This window comes from Haliotis cracherodii, unplaced genomic scaffold (assembly GCF_022045235.1).
Source record: "Haliotis cracherodii isolate W230 unplaced genomic scaffold, xgHalCrac1.p SCAF_11, whole genome shotgun sequence".
Classification (NCBI taxonomy): Eukaryota; Metazoa; Mollusca; class Gastropoda; order Lepetellida; family Haliotidae; genus Haliotis; species Haliotis cracherodii.
The window spans coordinates 27,975,713-27,990,855 of record NW_027266266.1 but is presented as its reverse complement, the minus strand read 5'-3'; the positions used below and the strand labels follow the sequence as shown (position 1 = coordinate 27,990,855).

The following is a 15,143-nucleotide window of genomic DNA, read 5'->3' as shown; positions in this document are numbered from 1 at the left end:
TTCTAAAGGCAATATTGTGACAAAAAAATGTTAAAACCTACTCAGCACAGTGTTTAGCAGAGTTGTCATCACATGATATGATGTCATACAACTTCCCGAGGCAAGGGAGTTAACTGACTGAAAAAGTCTAGTTTCCATCCTTGCCAAACTAGGCTTGAATCATATTTTGCCTGGACTAACGAGTCTATGCATAGTCCAATCAAAATTCTGTAACTACAACAACATCCTGTTCATAAATAACATGGCAACTGTCGTGCCGAATTTGTTCGATTGCAGGATTTTCAGAGCATGTGTACAGTCAATTTGGCATCTACAGATATTTTCCCATTCTTTTCATGTTTTTAATAAAGGTGCTCAAGTGATGTGATGCACTTTGCAAGGTAAGCATGGTAAGACCCGTTACATTACAATACAGATCTTGATCATCGATCAGATGTCTTGACTTGACGCCGCCATTTAGTTTGAAGCAAATGCTAAGTGATATGTAATGTGGAATCTGATTGGTCAATAGGAAGGGCATAGAAGGGAGATAACTCGTAATAGCCACTGGTGCTGCTATGATTGGGCTGAGAAATTCCAGCCTAGTTCTGCAAGGGTGGAAACTATAGACTTTTAGAGTCAGCTAACTCCCTTGCCTCGGGAAGATGGACGCCATTGTGGAAAGTTGACTTGCAGACATTCACTGTTTCTGTATATATTTTGGTAGATTACTAGCCTTTGCCATGGCATCACCTGACAATGCCATCGATATTAAAGTTGAATTTTCATTGAGTCCTGACAGCAGGAAGCAAAGTGAGGAAGATCTACCGAGTGAAGACCATCAGTCTGATGTCAACACGGAAAGACTAGGGAACACCATCTAGTGTTACACGCTATCCTGACATTTCTAAATATAATGGATGTTTATCAATAATAAATAATTCGTGAGACAGTTATTCATGTGTAATATGTGCCAATTAAAGATTGACGCTTAGCATCGTCAAAACATTGTGTTGTCTTTTGTAAACATTTAGCATAGGGCTATTTAAACTAATGATGGATGTAAATACAGCTTAACCTATTTGTGAAAGATCTTGTGTGGATAAAGGAGTTTTGACAAGCACAAATATCTGGACCCTGTTTGTTTTTTTTATTTAATACTAATATGCACCTGAAGAAATCACTTATTTATATATACAATATTTGTGATACTGTACATGTGCATTTATGTTTATGTCTTCTTATGTTACTTCATTATGAAATCGGTTCAAGTTGAACATGTTGAAGTATTTCAGTGTTCATGAGAGTTTTGTTGAAATTGTAAAATTTGAGTAAGTGAAGTAACTGAAACCAAGTTTGGTTCTCAACAAGTGAAGCTGAGCATATCACTCACTCACTCACTCACTCACTCACTCACTCACTCACTCACTGTAAATATATGTTATTGTGTCTACAGAGAGATCAATAACTGAATAGTATTTGTGATTTTCATATTTACTTTAGATTGAGGCTGGCTTGACTGACATGAATTTATCCACATGCAACCATTTGAGAGACATATTCAGAAGATGTAATTAGTGATGTGACCTTGAAATGGTGGAGTGAGCTACGTAGAGCTGTACTCTAGCTGCCCCACTATGGTTTATATAATGGGGAGCAGTTGATAGACCTGTATTGATCACACTTGATAATCAGATAGTGGGGATTTCCTCAGTGCAGTTTCACTGTGAATGTCATCCTACCGAATTATGACACCCCGTCTAAACTGCCAGTTATGCATCTGCAGTTTAGTGATAATTTCTTCAAGTAGCGCAGCTAGTTTTAAAGATTGATTTGGTTTGAAGGAAAACTATTTTATTCAAAGTTTATTTCAACAGATGAGGACTTTCATTGATACTCAATATAATGCTTAAAGTTATAAAGTTTAAGGCTGCAGGCTTCAAAACTATGTATTCATCACTAATAGCAGGAGTGTGTTTGTAGTAACTGTGCATTTGCAGATTGGTAATTAATGACATTCATAGCAGACTTGTTTGTTATGCAACATGGTTTACAGTTACATCATATACTGAAAATACTAAGTAAGGATAAGAATTTATGGATGAACAACTTCTTTATTACAATTAAGAGCGACGTTTCGGTGTAGGTTCTAACACCGTTATCAAAATACTAACTGATCTGCTTATCCGATTAATATCTGAAGTTTGAGCTCAATGACTGCTTGGCTGGTGTCAAAGATGCTGGTGCTTCCTTGTAGATAGTGACATCCTCATGGGACATAGATGTTGAGAAGAAGTGAATATATGTAGTCAGCATGTGCTGAAGACTTGTTGAGTCAACCACTTTGCCCAACAGTCTGGTAACGTTTCTTTGGGTCAGCTCAGCTAAGAATAATCCATGTTAAGACTTCAATCCACTTTTCCGGCTCATAGAGAGGGTGTAGCTAATGGTATAACATTTGTTGTGTTGTAGATGATGGCGACCCCAACGTGACAGATGCCGAGGGTGAAGAAACATGAAGATCAAGGTGTACAATGTGGGTGACAGAGAGGTGGTCTCATATCACATCATCCTTCTACTGGGGGAAATTGAGGACTGCCTTGACGATGGGGTCCTGGATGTGTGGAACTCCAGTGACAGGTCAGGGCGACGCTACCAATGGCCCGTGGTTGAGGGCTGCTTTAAGGTGCTTATGGAGCTGAAACTTGGAGAGAACATCCTTAGTGTACAATTTGAGGATGAGGTATTGACGTTGTCTCTCATATTTGAAGAGCCCAAAATTGCCCACTTTGTCCGCCCAGTTTATATTGTGTTGTCTGATGATGATGGCTATTTTCAAGGCCCTGATGATGAAGATTGCTCACCTACTAGTGCCATTCGGAGGATTACACTTGGAGCCCAGTTGATACAGACATTCACTGCAGAGAAGATGAAGGAACATGGTTTTGGGCGGCGGACATTTCAGCTGGAAACTGGTGATGACAATTCCCCTTTGTGTCATCTATTTCGTAGTAAGCTAACGACAGAACAAGCATATGCCATGTCTGGAAATGACCTGTGGAGCCATTTTGCCAAAGAACTGATGACATCACACTTACGAAATAAGGACAAGTGCAAATGGTATTGTTTTATGTCTTTCACTCGCTATCAGCCTCCTTCTGATACAGACATTCCAAAGACACACAGTGAGATATTACGCTACACAAAAGGACACACAGCATTAGGTGAGTCACAAATTTTGTTCATCACATCATTCTAGTGAGAATGCTGAGATTGTTTGAGGTTGTAAATCTATGATTTCGTAAAAAACAGTATGTGTGTGTAAACTGTGTCTTCAGTGGAAGAGAAAGTGTTCTCGGTCCGCTATCAAGCTGTGACTGTGGTTGATAAAGGATATTCAAGTATGAGTAGGATGTGAGATGAGTATGCAAACACTGGACGCCATGATCCAGACGAGACATTCCCTTGGTAGGCTGGTGTTTGAGGGTTGTCAATATATGTTTCACTAGTTGCCCATAGTTTGAAGACAAGTGCAGGATTGCATGGAGAGAAATGCAGAATAGTTGATTACTGTGTTTGTAGATGATGCTTTCTTACTTGGCCCCAACTAACATGTAGGAGACTGTATCAGGAAGGAGAAAGCCAGCCTTGTCCCTCCTACCAGGTCTACAGTTCCTCAGTGCCAACAACGTAATTGTGGTTTTCATGCCACTTCATTGGCTCTCTAGAAGGTTCAGCATGTTATGACGGATGCCTGGGTGTCATCTTACTCTATACTGTGGTCAACCATGGACACTTAATACAATATTTAGGGTACTACCTGCTGAAGTGTTGTCTAGATACATTTATTACTGTTCTTGTCATTGGGCAACAACTGACCATTTAGCTGACCAGGAGTAACCTGTGAGCTGCAAGAGGAATGGTTGTCCATCTGTGGCACTGGCTCCTATTTATTTACAACATTGACTTGGGTAGAATGTTGCCAAAATTTATCACTACTATAAAAAGGGGGACTTGGGCGTGAACAATGGTGAAAGAATGACGCAATTCAAATTATGAAATTGTGTATTTGAACATAATTTTTGGTAGCATGCAAAAAAATTGTAACAGAAAATGGGGAGGGGAGGTGGCAAAATATGAAACAGTCCTCAGACCAATCTCTCATCCTCCATCCCCCACCCTGTCCTCATCCCCCCTTATAATATATGCCCTGTCCCCAAATACTGTATGACAGATGAAAGTCTGTGGCCAGCTTAAGTATGTGTTTGAAAGATTTCGTATTTTGTAATGATTACTGCTAAAAATAGCTCATACCAATTAATTCTAGAATCCCGACTGAACTTTGTAAGATGTCCCTTGAGTACTGTGCTGAGCAGGAAGCAAATCAAGCATGCTTCACACAAATATTGTGACAGTCTGTAGCCAGTGATGAACAGAAAATATGAACCCATGAATGTTAAGCTATGGGAAATGACGGATGCTAAAATAACTTTTGAGAAGTGTCCCTGGTATCAGTATTGATCAGTCATCTTCCAACCAGACGTAAGGAAAACATGGGGCAAATGCCCACTTGTCTGCGGGTCCTGTTTCCCCATGTTGTTACTGCTGTCAGCCCACACCACTCCAACCAGCGGCAACCTTCAGGTCTAGGGGGAGTGTATTCAGCTAAAAAACAGTACAAAAATGCCGTGATTGTAATTAAGTTGTCTATTCGAAATATGCTTAGCTATTGGCGAAATATTTGTGTGTGATGGTGGGATCTATTTTGGTGCTATTTTATATGGGTTCTGTATCTCAGGTCAGACTGAAAATAAAGCTGTTTGCCCAGCTTCAATCAAAACGTCACTGGAAGTAGATCAAGGTAAACCTTTCAGCATAGGTGTTTTTGATACTGAGATAAAAAGAAGACTAGTAAAGGCAGTCATATTTCAGCCATACAACGTTATGATTATTTTTTTAGATTTCCATTCAATTTTCATACAGCAACTGATGAGCGAGCTGCAAGTATTTAAATGTGAAGTACCAGCTTCAATAATTACTGAGTCAGGGAAAAAGATAGTCCCAAGGGAAATTACATTTCACAAACATGCCAGTTTTCTTTCATTTTTTCAATTTCTAAGTTTCAAAGTGTGTTTTTAGTAGGATATTGATTTCATTGAAATTATCGTATTTGGAATCATGTTTCTTTGAGCAAATATTAATTTGTCTTTTAAATTATTGCATTTGGATAAAAAAACAATGTTGACATTCAAAACATTCGTAAACTGATATAATTTCCATTTACCTTGCTAATGATTGTAGACACTTGTGATCAATTTAATCCCTATTAATCATCTTGATTTTAAATTTGCCCATATGATCCCAGATTCCCGTAATCAGATAGCAATAGTCTTGACTTGGCACATTGGCTGAAGCACTGCGACAAGGACTGACATGAAGACCACATCAAAGTGGTGTCAGTGTCAATGTCAGTGTCTGCAGTACATGGTCTGGACGGAAACTGGACTCCTCGTCCAAATAAGAATGGCAACTGATGTTATTATTGAAGGGTGGTGACAACTAATTTGGTTCTAAGATTGCTTCGTAAAAATAATGGTGTATGTCAGGTATTAGTAGAAGTTATCTGTGGGCCTGGCTTCTGTTGAAGTGTCTGGTGAATACTGTAAATCATGCACTAGAGATTGGCTGGAATTGAGCTTTTGTGTCTGAGTTACTAAAAATAACCCAAGTATTGTGTTTTCCCAAATGCCATGGTTTATCAGGAGAGTTGCACAAATAAGACATGGCAGCGCCTGTATATGGAACCTCTTTGAATCATCATGTATTGTGACACTGTTAGGTCATCTTACATGCCTTGAACAGAACTTCAACAACACTTGCTCAGAAATGTTGGATTATTGTCATAAAACAAATGCAAAGCAAAATAATTTGAAATGGTTACATCATAGAAAGTTATGGTCCTTGTTACAGATTTTCGGGGGACTGTTTGGTGACTTACTGAAAGAGGTTATTCACTCATTGATAGATCTTGCTAGATACAATGGATAGATAGACCTTTGCCATCAGCTTGGTCATGTTGCTATTGTCTCATGGTAACATGTATCTCAGTGGCTGAAGTGAGGGCTGTTTTTCGCTTCGTTTGGCCTTGAGCTACCAGATGCATGACTTCACAGGGCCAACATGGACATCTATCGTCAATGATTTCTAAACATTTCCCTGAAAGCCCATGACGGCATGAAGCAGCAGCTTTGCATGGAACATTCAATCAAATCAACAGACCCTGGGAAAGTTATTTTTGTCATTTGTCTGCCATTTTTGTCAATAATTTGATAGTATTTGGTTACGGTCTGTCATGCCATGGAATCTAACCATGCTAACATGGGACTTTGAATTTTTTTCTCTTTTGATTTTTGATGTAACAGCATCTTGACTTGATTCTAGTGACTGTGATGAAGTGAGGCTTCATGTCCAGACTGCTTGCCACATGGCCTCGGACAGTTCATTTCTCCAGCTTGTGTTAGGTCTACATCCACTATGTATTGGCTTCTACAGTGTTCAGTCTGGAGCCCAGGGCTAATCCAGCATGGTTAAAAGGAAGGGGTTTAAAATACCAAAATTCCTGGATCCGCCGATGGCCCAGCAGTGCGGCATCACATTTTTCCAATACAATGATGCAAGAATTATCACCCACACATGGCAATTGGGTGTAAAGTGTCCTATACGAAAAACTGACATAGATATCCCAACTATCAATATTTTATGACACTAACATTTGTCAGCATGTTTCACTTGCTGGTGTTTATATGATAGTGAGCAGTGTACAACATTACGATGCAAGCTCTATCACTGTGTGTGACACGTTCGTGAAACTCTTATATTAGGAAATGAAATAACACTGTAAGGTGCTTTGTTGCAGTATCGGACACATGAAAGAAGCTGTTTCATTGTCATTTGTCATGTTAAATCAAACCAAGGATGGGCTTATGCCCACATGGACCAAGATTTCTATCTGCATGTCCAAAATAAACAACATAGCAGTAGATAGAAGTGAAGCCAAGAGTTAAAGACGCCATTGAGTTTTTAATTGAAACAAAATATGGACACACTGGCAAATCTTGCGATCGGAAAGTCAAAGGCAGACTCTCCAGTTGATGAAGTTAGAGATCAGCAAGCCATATTTCATGTGAAAGAGTGAGGTGATGACAGCCCTGCCATCATGATGAGCAACACTTTGTCACAGATGGTTGCTTTTTCCATGAGAAGTAGTTAACTTTTATTTTTTGGCTGAAATAGGAAGTTACTCGCTTTTGAATGTGCATTAAGTACAATTAATTAAGTTCAGCCACATGGTAAATTGTAAAATCTTCTGAACAAGGGCTCCGGGTCGCCATGCTGAGAGAAGGGATCACCATGTGGCATGGTTTTCCTTTTGAAATGACCCAGCTGTTTTGTTCCTAGTGGGCCGGCCCTTACTGCCCTTGTTCTTTGTCAACATGAATTAACACTCCTTCTGAAGCAGGAGGTTGATCGTCAAGTATTTTTTAGAAATTTACAAAATATATACCTTTCTTATTGTGAGCTGTGTAGTAGGCCAAAAGTCAGAGCTGTATATTTTTCTCATTGAATGATAGGACTTTTCAAAAACAAATTAACTAGTGTATCCAAATACAAAGGAGTTTCTCAGATGCCCACAACACTTGTAGAAGATTCTTATACGTGAAGGTAACCATCCATTGAAATAATGTATATCAGTTCACCTAATATATCTGCTTAAAGCCCCACCCTAACTATAAATAGCCAGCAAGGTGGCGGTGTTTCAGTTTCAAACAGTGACTGACACTGAAACACAACCAAGTGTCAGGAGAAGCTTTTTGAAAAATGTACGCAAACAAGATTATCAACTTGAACTTTGGATTCCACAAATGGCTTCAAAGCTAAATATAAGTCAATAAATTTTCTGTAGTTTTATCATAAAAAACCCGAATCGATCGTGTTTGGCATCTACATCTATCACAGTGGGCGGAGCTTATTTAGGGTTGGGCTTTAAATAGCAAAGCACATGGTCATGTTTACATGTGACACATTCAATGCATTTGTGTTCAAAGTGTATTGTGGTGTATATATTAATGGCAGAACAGCAGCACAGCAACAGTTTCAGTTGATGTTACAGTAACGATACATAAATATGAGACTCGTGAAGATCTGGGGTAGAATAGGTCTTCAGCAATCCATGCTTGCCGTAAAAGGCAACTATGCTAGTCATGAAAGGCGACTAATGGGATCGGGTGGTCAGGCTCACTGACTTGGTTGATGCATGTCATCGATTCCAATTGCGTGGATTGATGTTCATGATGTAAATCACTGGATTGTCTGGTCCAGATTTGATTATTTACAGACCGCTGTCATATAGCTGGAATATTGCTGAGTGCGGCGTTAAACAACAAACAACAAACCAAAACCAAAACATAAATTTGAAATTGACGTTAGTTACATAAGTATTAGTGACAAGATTCTTTCTGTTCAATCCAAAAATCACAGATATTTGTTTAGTTTTGGTCATTTGCATTCAACAGTTAGATCTATAACACACAATCATCACATTATATTTTTAAAACTGAAATTATTACACAGATTTTTCATCTGGTGTTAGGAAGAGGTCTAATTTGAAGCACCAGAAGTTGAGCCAATATTTCTTAGCTTGACTACAAAATATGAATATGTCACGTGTATCAACATAACGATGCACATAAGCAACTGGTTAATATACTAGATGTTTTGACCTACATTAGGCCTCTCTAGATAATATTTAACTTACAATAAACAAAAACTGTAATACACATATTCCAAGAAAACTTTAATTATGGATTTCCTTTTGAGTTTGATCATTAGATCCACATGTGTCCCATGTAATTTTTGTTTGTAGGATTTGGATACAATTTGCGCACAAGGTTTTAATACAATTTGGGATCACTTTCCCGTTTTGTCCATACTAATCCTTCATCTGCTGCTATGTTTAATATCCGTTTCTTCAAGTCTGCGTATCTACGATCTCTTCGAACACTTCATCTATTCTGCTCAGTCCAGAAGTATTGGTGCACTGTTTTCGAATCGACGAATTTCTGCAACATGGTGGCCGCACCATTCCCTAACTGCCTAATTGCCTATGCTGTGTCACGCATGGTTGACAGAAGAAGTGTGAACAGACACATTTGCCTTCATCTGGTTCCACAATGAAATCTTGCTGTGACACTAATCCACTGATCCACTGATCCCAAGAATTGGCACTGAATTTGTCAAAGTTTCTGTTGCACTTGCAAGGGCGGGAAGAGAGGCACTGTCTTGTTGATTCGAGTTGACGGTCGGAATGATGTCATCTTGAAATGGAACTTTCTTCATGATAAAGTCACCAATGTCATAATCAAAATGACCAAAGCCTCTCTGATCATCTCGAACAACTCTCTGTCAAATTAATTGTCACATGAAAATGTTTTGTTGCTCATATTACTTGCCAAGTTCTTGACAGTTGTAAGCAGCAATCCCACTCGGAAAACAAAAAGTTTTAGAAAGTAATAAAAGAAATCTGCAGTGCAATCCAAAAGTACCATGTACAGGATGTTTTTAATAATAGTATTCACAGAAACATTTCTTTTCGAAAAATGCAAATGAAAGTCATATTCCTGATCATGCGGGTGGGTACTTCGAAGGAATCTTGTGATGATGCCATGAATGAGGCTGTGTGTATTACATTGTTGAAATCAACTGACCAGGAAGATTGTTAAGACATTGACATTATGACAGATGCTGGTCATGGATGGAGAAAAAATGCATCTGAGAGAAACATTGTTGCATTGAGCTTCGAGACCAAACATGTGTTCATGCCATGTTTATGCCGAAGTAGTTACAAGAAAGGATGATCTGTGTAGCCAGCAACCTGAATAATCTTGATGAAAATAATGTTGAAATCCATGTTCACGCACATGACAGAATTAATGAGAAGAAATATTTATCTGAACATTGTTTCGAAGTATGTGAGGCTGTACGTGTTTTATCTCCATTCCGACGTGAAATAATATCAAGTTTTTGTGTCTCCATTTTTCCTGCCGCTGTGGAAAATTGTGCACTGATCTAATAAAAGAAATACTACTAGATCTACCATTGCACCGTCATAAAAGAACCAGGTGAACTTTATCTTTCTTCAGTTTTTTATTGAAAATTTGTTTCCGATAAATTAATTTGTATCTAGTACCATGTATTTAAACTTTTTTTGATAATTTCATAAAATAACTTACACAATTATTGAAAGACATTTTTTAATAAGTAATCTATGTTATTTCGTCCATCCGCTTTGTATACGACCGTTGTCTTTAAGACAAGACAAACACAACGATAAAAAAACCTGTTGAAATCACTGATTGACGTATATATTGTAAGAAATGCTGTTCATAAACTGCAGATATACCGTACACCACACGATTCGTGCCGTGATACATATACGTAATGTTTTTTTGTTAATTTTCACTGCTCATATACATCACAACAAAGGTATTTCATTCGTGTCCAGAGAATAGAGCAGAACGATAATTTGTGTGTTGGACTGTGTTGCATAAATTGTGGACATTCCACAGTATCATTTTATGAAGATGTGAAGACGACATGGCAGGTAGGTTTTGAAACTAAAGGCCTACGATTTTGTTGAATAGTCTTGGAATTGTTTGATGGATATTTATTACCATTAAAACTTACTTCCTTGTGGTCAAACGGCCCACGTGTGTGGGTATTTACATGACGTCGCCCGTTTACGCATTAACCAATGAAATTTGTGGGTTATCATGACGTCATATTGACCTGTCAGATCACGCGTATAAGCCCCGCCCACTCAGTGCGGTAGTTCCAACCGCTGATGCCTCTTTGAGTGATGTTCAAGATTTTTGACTTATTTAAGGAATGTGACTTTTTTAAGCCAATGTTAAGAGTTTTAAATATTTACTGATTTCATGGTGAAGTTTTTGCAGTGAGACAATTTCTAGACTTGCATGTAACATGTTCCAGGTGGCGGTGGACTGGCACTGTTTGGGACCGGGAATCTTCACACGTGGGCTGAGAGTCTGGAGGAAGTGTACGCACGCCTCACCGACTGCCGCAAGATCAACAGGAGGAAGTACATGGATGACAGTGCATACAGGTAGGTCGACAGTGCATACAGGTAGGTCGACAATGCATACAGGTAGGTCGACAATGCATACAGGTAGGTCGACAGTGCATACAGGTAAGTCGACAGTGCATACAGGTAAGTCGACAGTGCATACAGGCAGGTCGACAGTGCATAAAGGTAGGTTGACAGTAGATACAGGTAGGTCGACAGTGCATACAGGTAAGTCGACAGTGCATACAGGCAGGTCGACAGTGCATAAAGGTAGGTTGACAGTAGATACAGGTAGGTCGACAGCAGATACAGGTAGGTCGACAGTAGATACAGGTGGGTTAACAGTTTTGGGCTAAACATGCATAAAATAACAGATGCAACATCAACTGCATGCATTTCCCTATTGTTTTTTACTATTTCCATATAACATAAATATTTGAGAGATCATAATAGGCTTATAAGGTCTTAAACACTGACATTTTAACTTGTTAAAGGTTGCAGTATTTGACAATAATATTTCCTGGAACCAGATCAAGACTAAGCTCGTAAACGTTTATTGCAGGGCAATGCCCGCAGTGACCTGGTCCCAGGAGGGGAGCTCGTTAATTCTGCTGACAAGATTAATTTGGCCAATATGCCAGTCCTCTTTATGATCCACAGCGCTGGCAACTAGATCACAGCCAACAATATGAAATTAATGACAATCAGAGATATGCTTATGTGTGGCCATCAGTTGTGACTCAAAAGACCTTGATTAAGCACATTGCCCTGAGGTCCCCTACAGAGAATCCTGTAGGAATACACCAAGTTTGCTGTTTACCATGGTAGTCTTGCGATGCTAATTGAGCAGGATTGAGCTGTGTTTGGTCTTTGTGTACCTTCTTGTGAGCTGGTAAGCTCATTAACTGAATCCTCCAAAGAACAAGGAGGCAATCCTTCAGGCACTGCATAGACTTAGGGGGGGAATGATGCATCAGCAAATAGTGTAATTTCATTGACCTGGAGGTGAAAAACAACATGCAGTAAGATCATACGCATCATTGTCATCATTCATGAACATATATCTGTCAATCTATAGTGTTGCCAGGATACAGAAAGGGTAAATCCAATCTGTAATGGGGGTGAAGCAAGCATTTAGTAGTCATAGTTACTGGCTGATTTATTATATAGTGTGACACTGCCCTGCAGCTGACACTCAGGGCTGAACATGGGAGTTGTAACCCCCCGGATCATGTCAGCTGATGAAGCTGCATCAATCCCCCTCTGTTCCCCTTCCCTCCCCCTCCTCTTCCCCCTCCTCTCCCCCCTCCCTTCCTTCCCCTAGCTTCCCAGGCTAGGCACATGAAACAATAATTGCAAGTCATGAACATTGAGGATTCACATCAACATGATAAAACAATGAGAATTTCTTGTAGCAAAATGGTTATGTGGTGATTAGCAGAGTTAATCGGGACACAAGTTACCTGTAATTTCCCTATATCTTTTCTGTTTGTAATTTGACTGATTCAACTACATGATGTGGCTTTCACTGTGTACAGGTAGTACCGGCGAAGGGGAGAGGTAACGTCTCATCAGACTGTATTGACAGAGTTGGGGAACAGATGCCTGCAAATACACTTACATGCTGAAGTAACTTCACCCTTCTCTGAGTGAATGGAAGAATGGAAATAGGCTCCATGGCTTGTTGTGCACTCAGTTTGTGATTTGACACTTTCTGTAGGTGTACAACAATGTCATGACATTAACACTCTGGATGCTGAGGTTTTTTTCTGACGCACATTTTCCTATGATTGGAAAAGTGAAGGTTGTGCAAGAATTGCCCTCCCGCAGCACTGGATCTACCTCCAGCTATAGAATTACGCAGAGGTGGAGAATATTAAATTTCCTATTTGACGGTGTAAATTTAACTGCAAATATTAAACCGGTTTTAAAAACAGACACTTCTAAGTGTTGTCCGAGAATTTATTCTGTGTTATCGTACACCTATAAAAGTACTGTGCGACGATTGTTTTAAATTTAGAATCTTTACCGCAACTGTGAACGAACAAGATACTGCCTAATATCTGAACGACATAACTATATATTAAATGGAATAATATGTGTATGTATAACGACATACATTCAACATTCGACATACAACACACATACAAAGAAAAGGGGGGATAACTAAATTGGTGAGAATTAGCTGTGGGTAAGGACAATATATTTTCATGTTGTTTTGTTCATGAGGAACCAAACTATTCCAACACAAATATCAATATTGAAACTGTATACGTTTAGTTATAAAAAAACCCATAAGAAATCGTACTACATAAAAATAAGGTAATAGAGAAATAGATGACCCTATCTAACCTTTGTCTTAGTCCTTACATTCCAACATTCTCCTGAATGTGTAAGTGTGATTTGACAAATGTTGCACCATTATTAATGGAGCACTTGCCTTATCATCAATTGTAATGAAATACCCAAAAAATAACACCTTTCTATTTTACGTCATGGCTGGTTTTATGTCTCTGATAGCGTCAGAGAAAGACGACACTGGTATTTTGATTAATACATATCTCCCCTAATGTTCGTTCATGGTTTGCAAAATCTCGATGTGTAAAACGGAATTTGACACTTTTTCGACACAACATAAAATGACTGCTTTCACCAAGTAAATAATGTCTTAAATATATAAACGATTAGATAGTTTATCGTGTATCTTAATTGGACAAGACGCGCACCTGTTTGGCATCAATTTACACAATGAAATACCCAAAAAAATATTTCAAAACAACCAAAATTATATTCAAAATTCAACATATATTTGTTCATTATTATGTTATTATTTCTTTTCCTCTTGTCTCAGAATTACACAATAAAAGATGCGAAGAAAGCTCTATTGGTATAGAATTATCAGGATAATCGTATAAGGTTGAACCAACGGGGTACATGGCATGGGTTTTATTTTTACACTTTTTACGATTCCTGGAGAAATAAAGTAAACAGTTTAAATATCTTGTGATCACAATATTGAAAAAAGAATGAACCCATTGATTATGTAATGCATAACAAGAGGAATAGTTTGTAAATTGTTTCTGACTAACGCGCACCTGGCGAATCATTAGATATCACTGCTCTGTGTATCAAACGACGTAAAAAACAATTCCAAGAATAAGACAATTCTTTCAGAAATGTGTGCATATATTTTAATGAAAAATATTATCCATTTTGTTAAAGTAATATATTCAGTTTTAGTTATAAAATAAAATGAAACTGATATTCATAGACATTGGTTATATGAACTTATAATATTGACTATTGCACATCCCAAGAAATATGTACATGCTGTAGTTACATTTACACTTCATCTTGTAACACTTGTCCAAAGGAAAGAAATAGCGTATTCAACACTATAAATTTTCCTATCAATTCTTATGTAAATAATGTTCAAACAAACAGGAGATTATCAAAGGTTCGTTCACCCATGTTGTGGCCTATATTTATGTATGAATTTGATATCATTTTGAACATTGACAAATATCCAAAGTGAAATTAATTGTGTGAAAAAATGTATAAAAGATATGCAAAATCTACATCATAACTGAAACTGTAAACAGCATGATACAATGATCGTGTGCACTCTCATTCAAGGACCTTCACCTCAAAGAAATTACCAAATATGTTCAACCATGTTGACGTATGACATCACTACCAGTGACCGACTTTTACAAAATGGTGTGTTCACTGTCAACAGTACGCAGGATTTTACAAGGGGACTTTCGTTGATTCAGGGATTGTATGTACATAAATGTAACATGTAAGTCGATTCTAGGGTTATCGGAGATGTGTTGGAATGATCGTTGGTTATTTCATAAAAGACAGATACCCGTGATCACTAATATGCTATTTTTGAAATTCATTTCTCCGAGTATATATCAGAAATTTAGATGTCAAAACATGCTGTAAATAACGCTGTGAGTGGAGATTTAGTAATGTGTAAAAAATGGCGACATTTACGATGTACCTAATTTTCAGA

At 38.2% G+C, this 15,143-nt stretch overlaps 1 protein-coding gene across 2 annotated transcripts in view; it reads left to right on the top strand.

Moving 5' to 3' along the window:
• The window catches only part of LOC139456391 (uncharacterized), an 89,099-nt gene that overhangs the window by 43,646 nt on the left and 30,310 nt on the right, over window positions 1–15,143 (top strand). For both annotated transcript variants that reach the window (XM_071238081.1, XM_071238080.1), the window contains exons 2-3: window positions 2,452–3,203; window positions 11,029–11,161. In XM_071238081.1, the coding sequence (XP_071094182.1) occupies window positions 2,495–3,203; window positions 11,029–11,161 (842 nt within the window). In that variant the 5' untranslated portion in view covers window positions 2,452–2,494. The remainder of the gene's footprint in view (window positions 1–2,451; window positions 3,204–11,028; window positions 11,162–15,143) is intronic.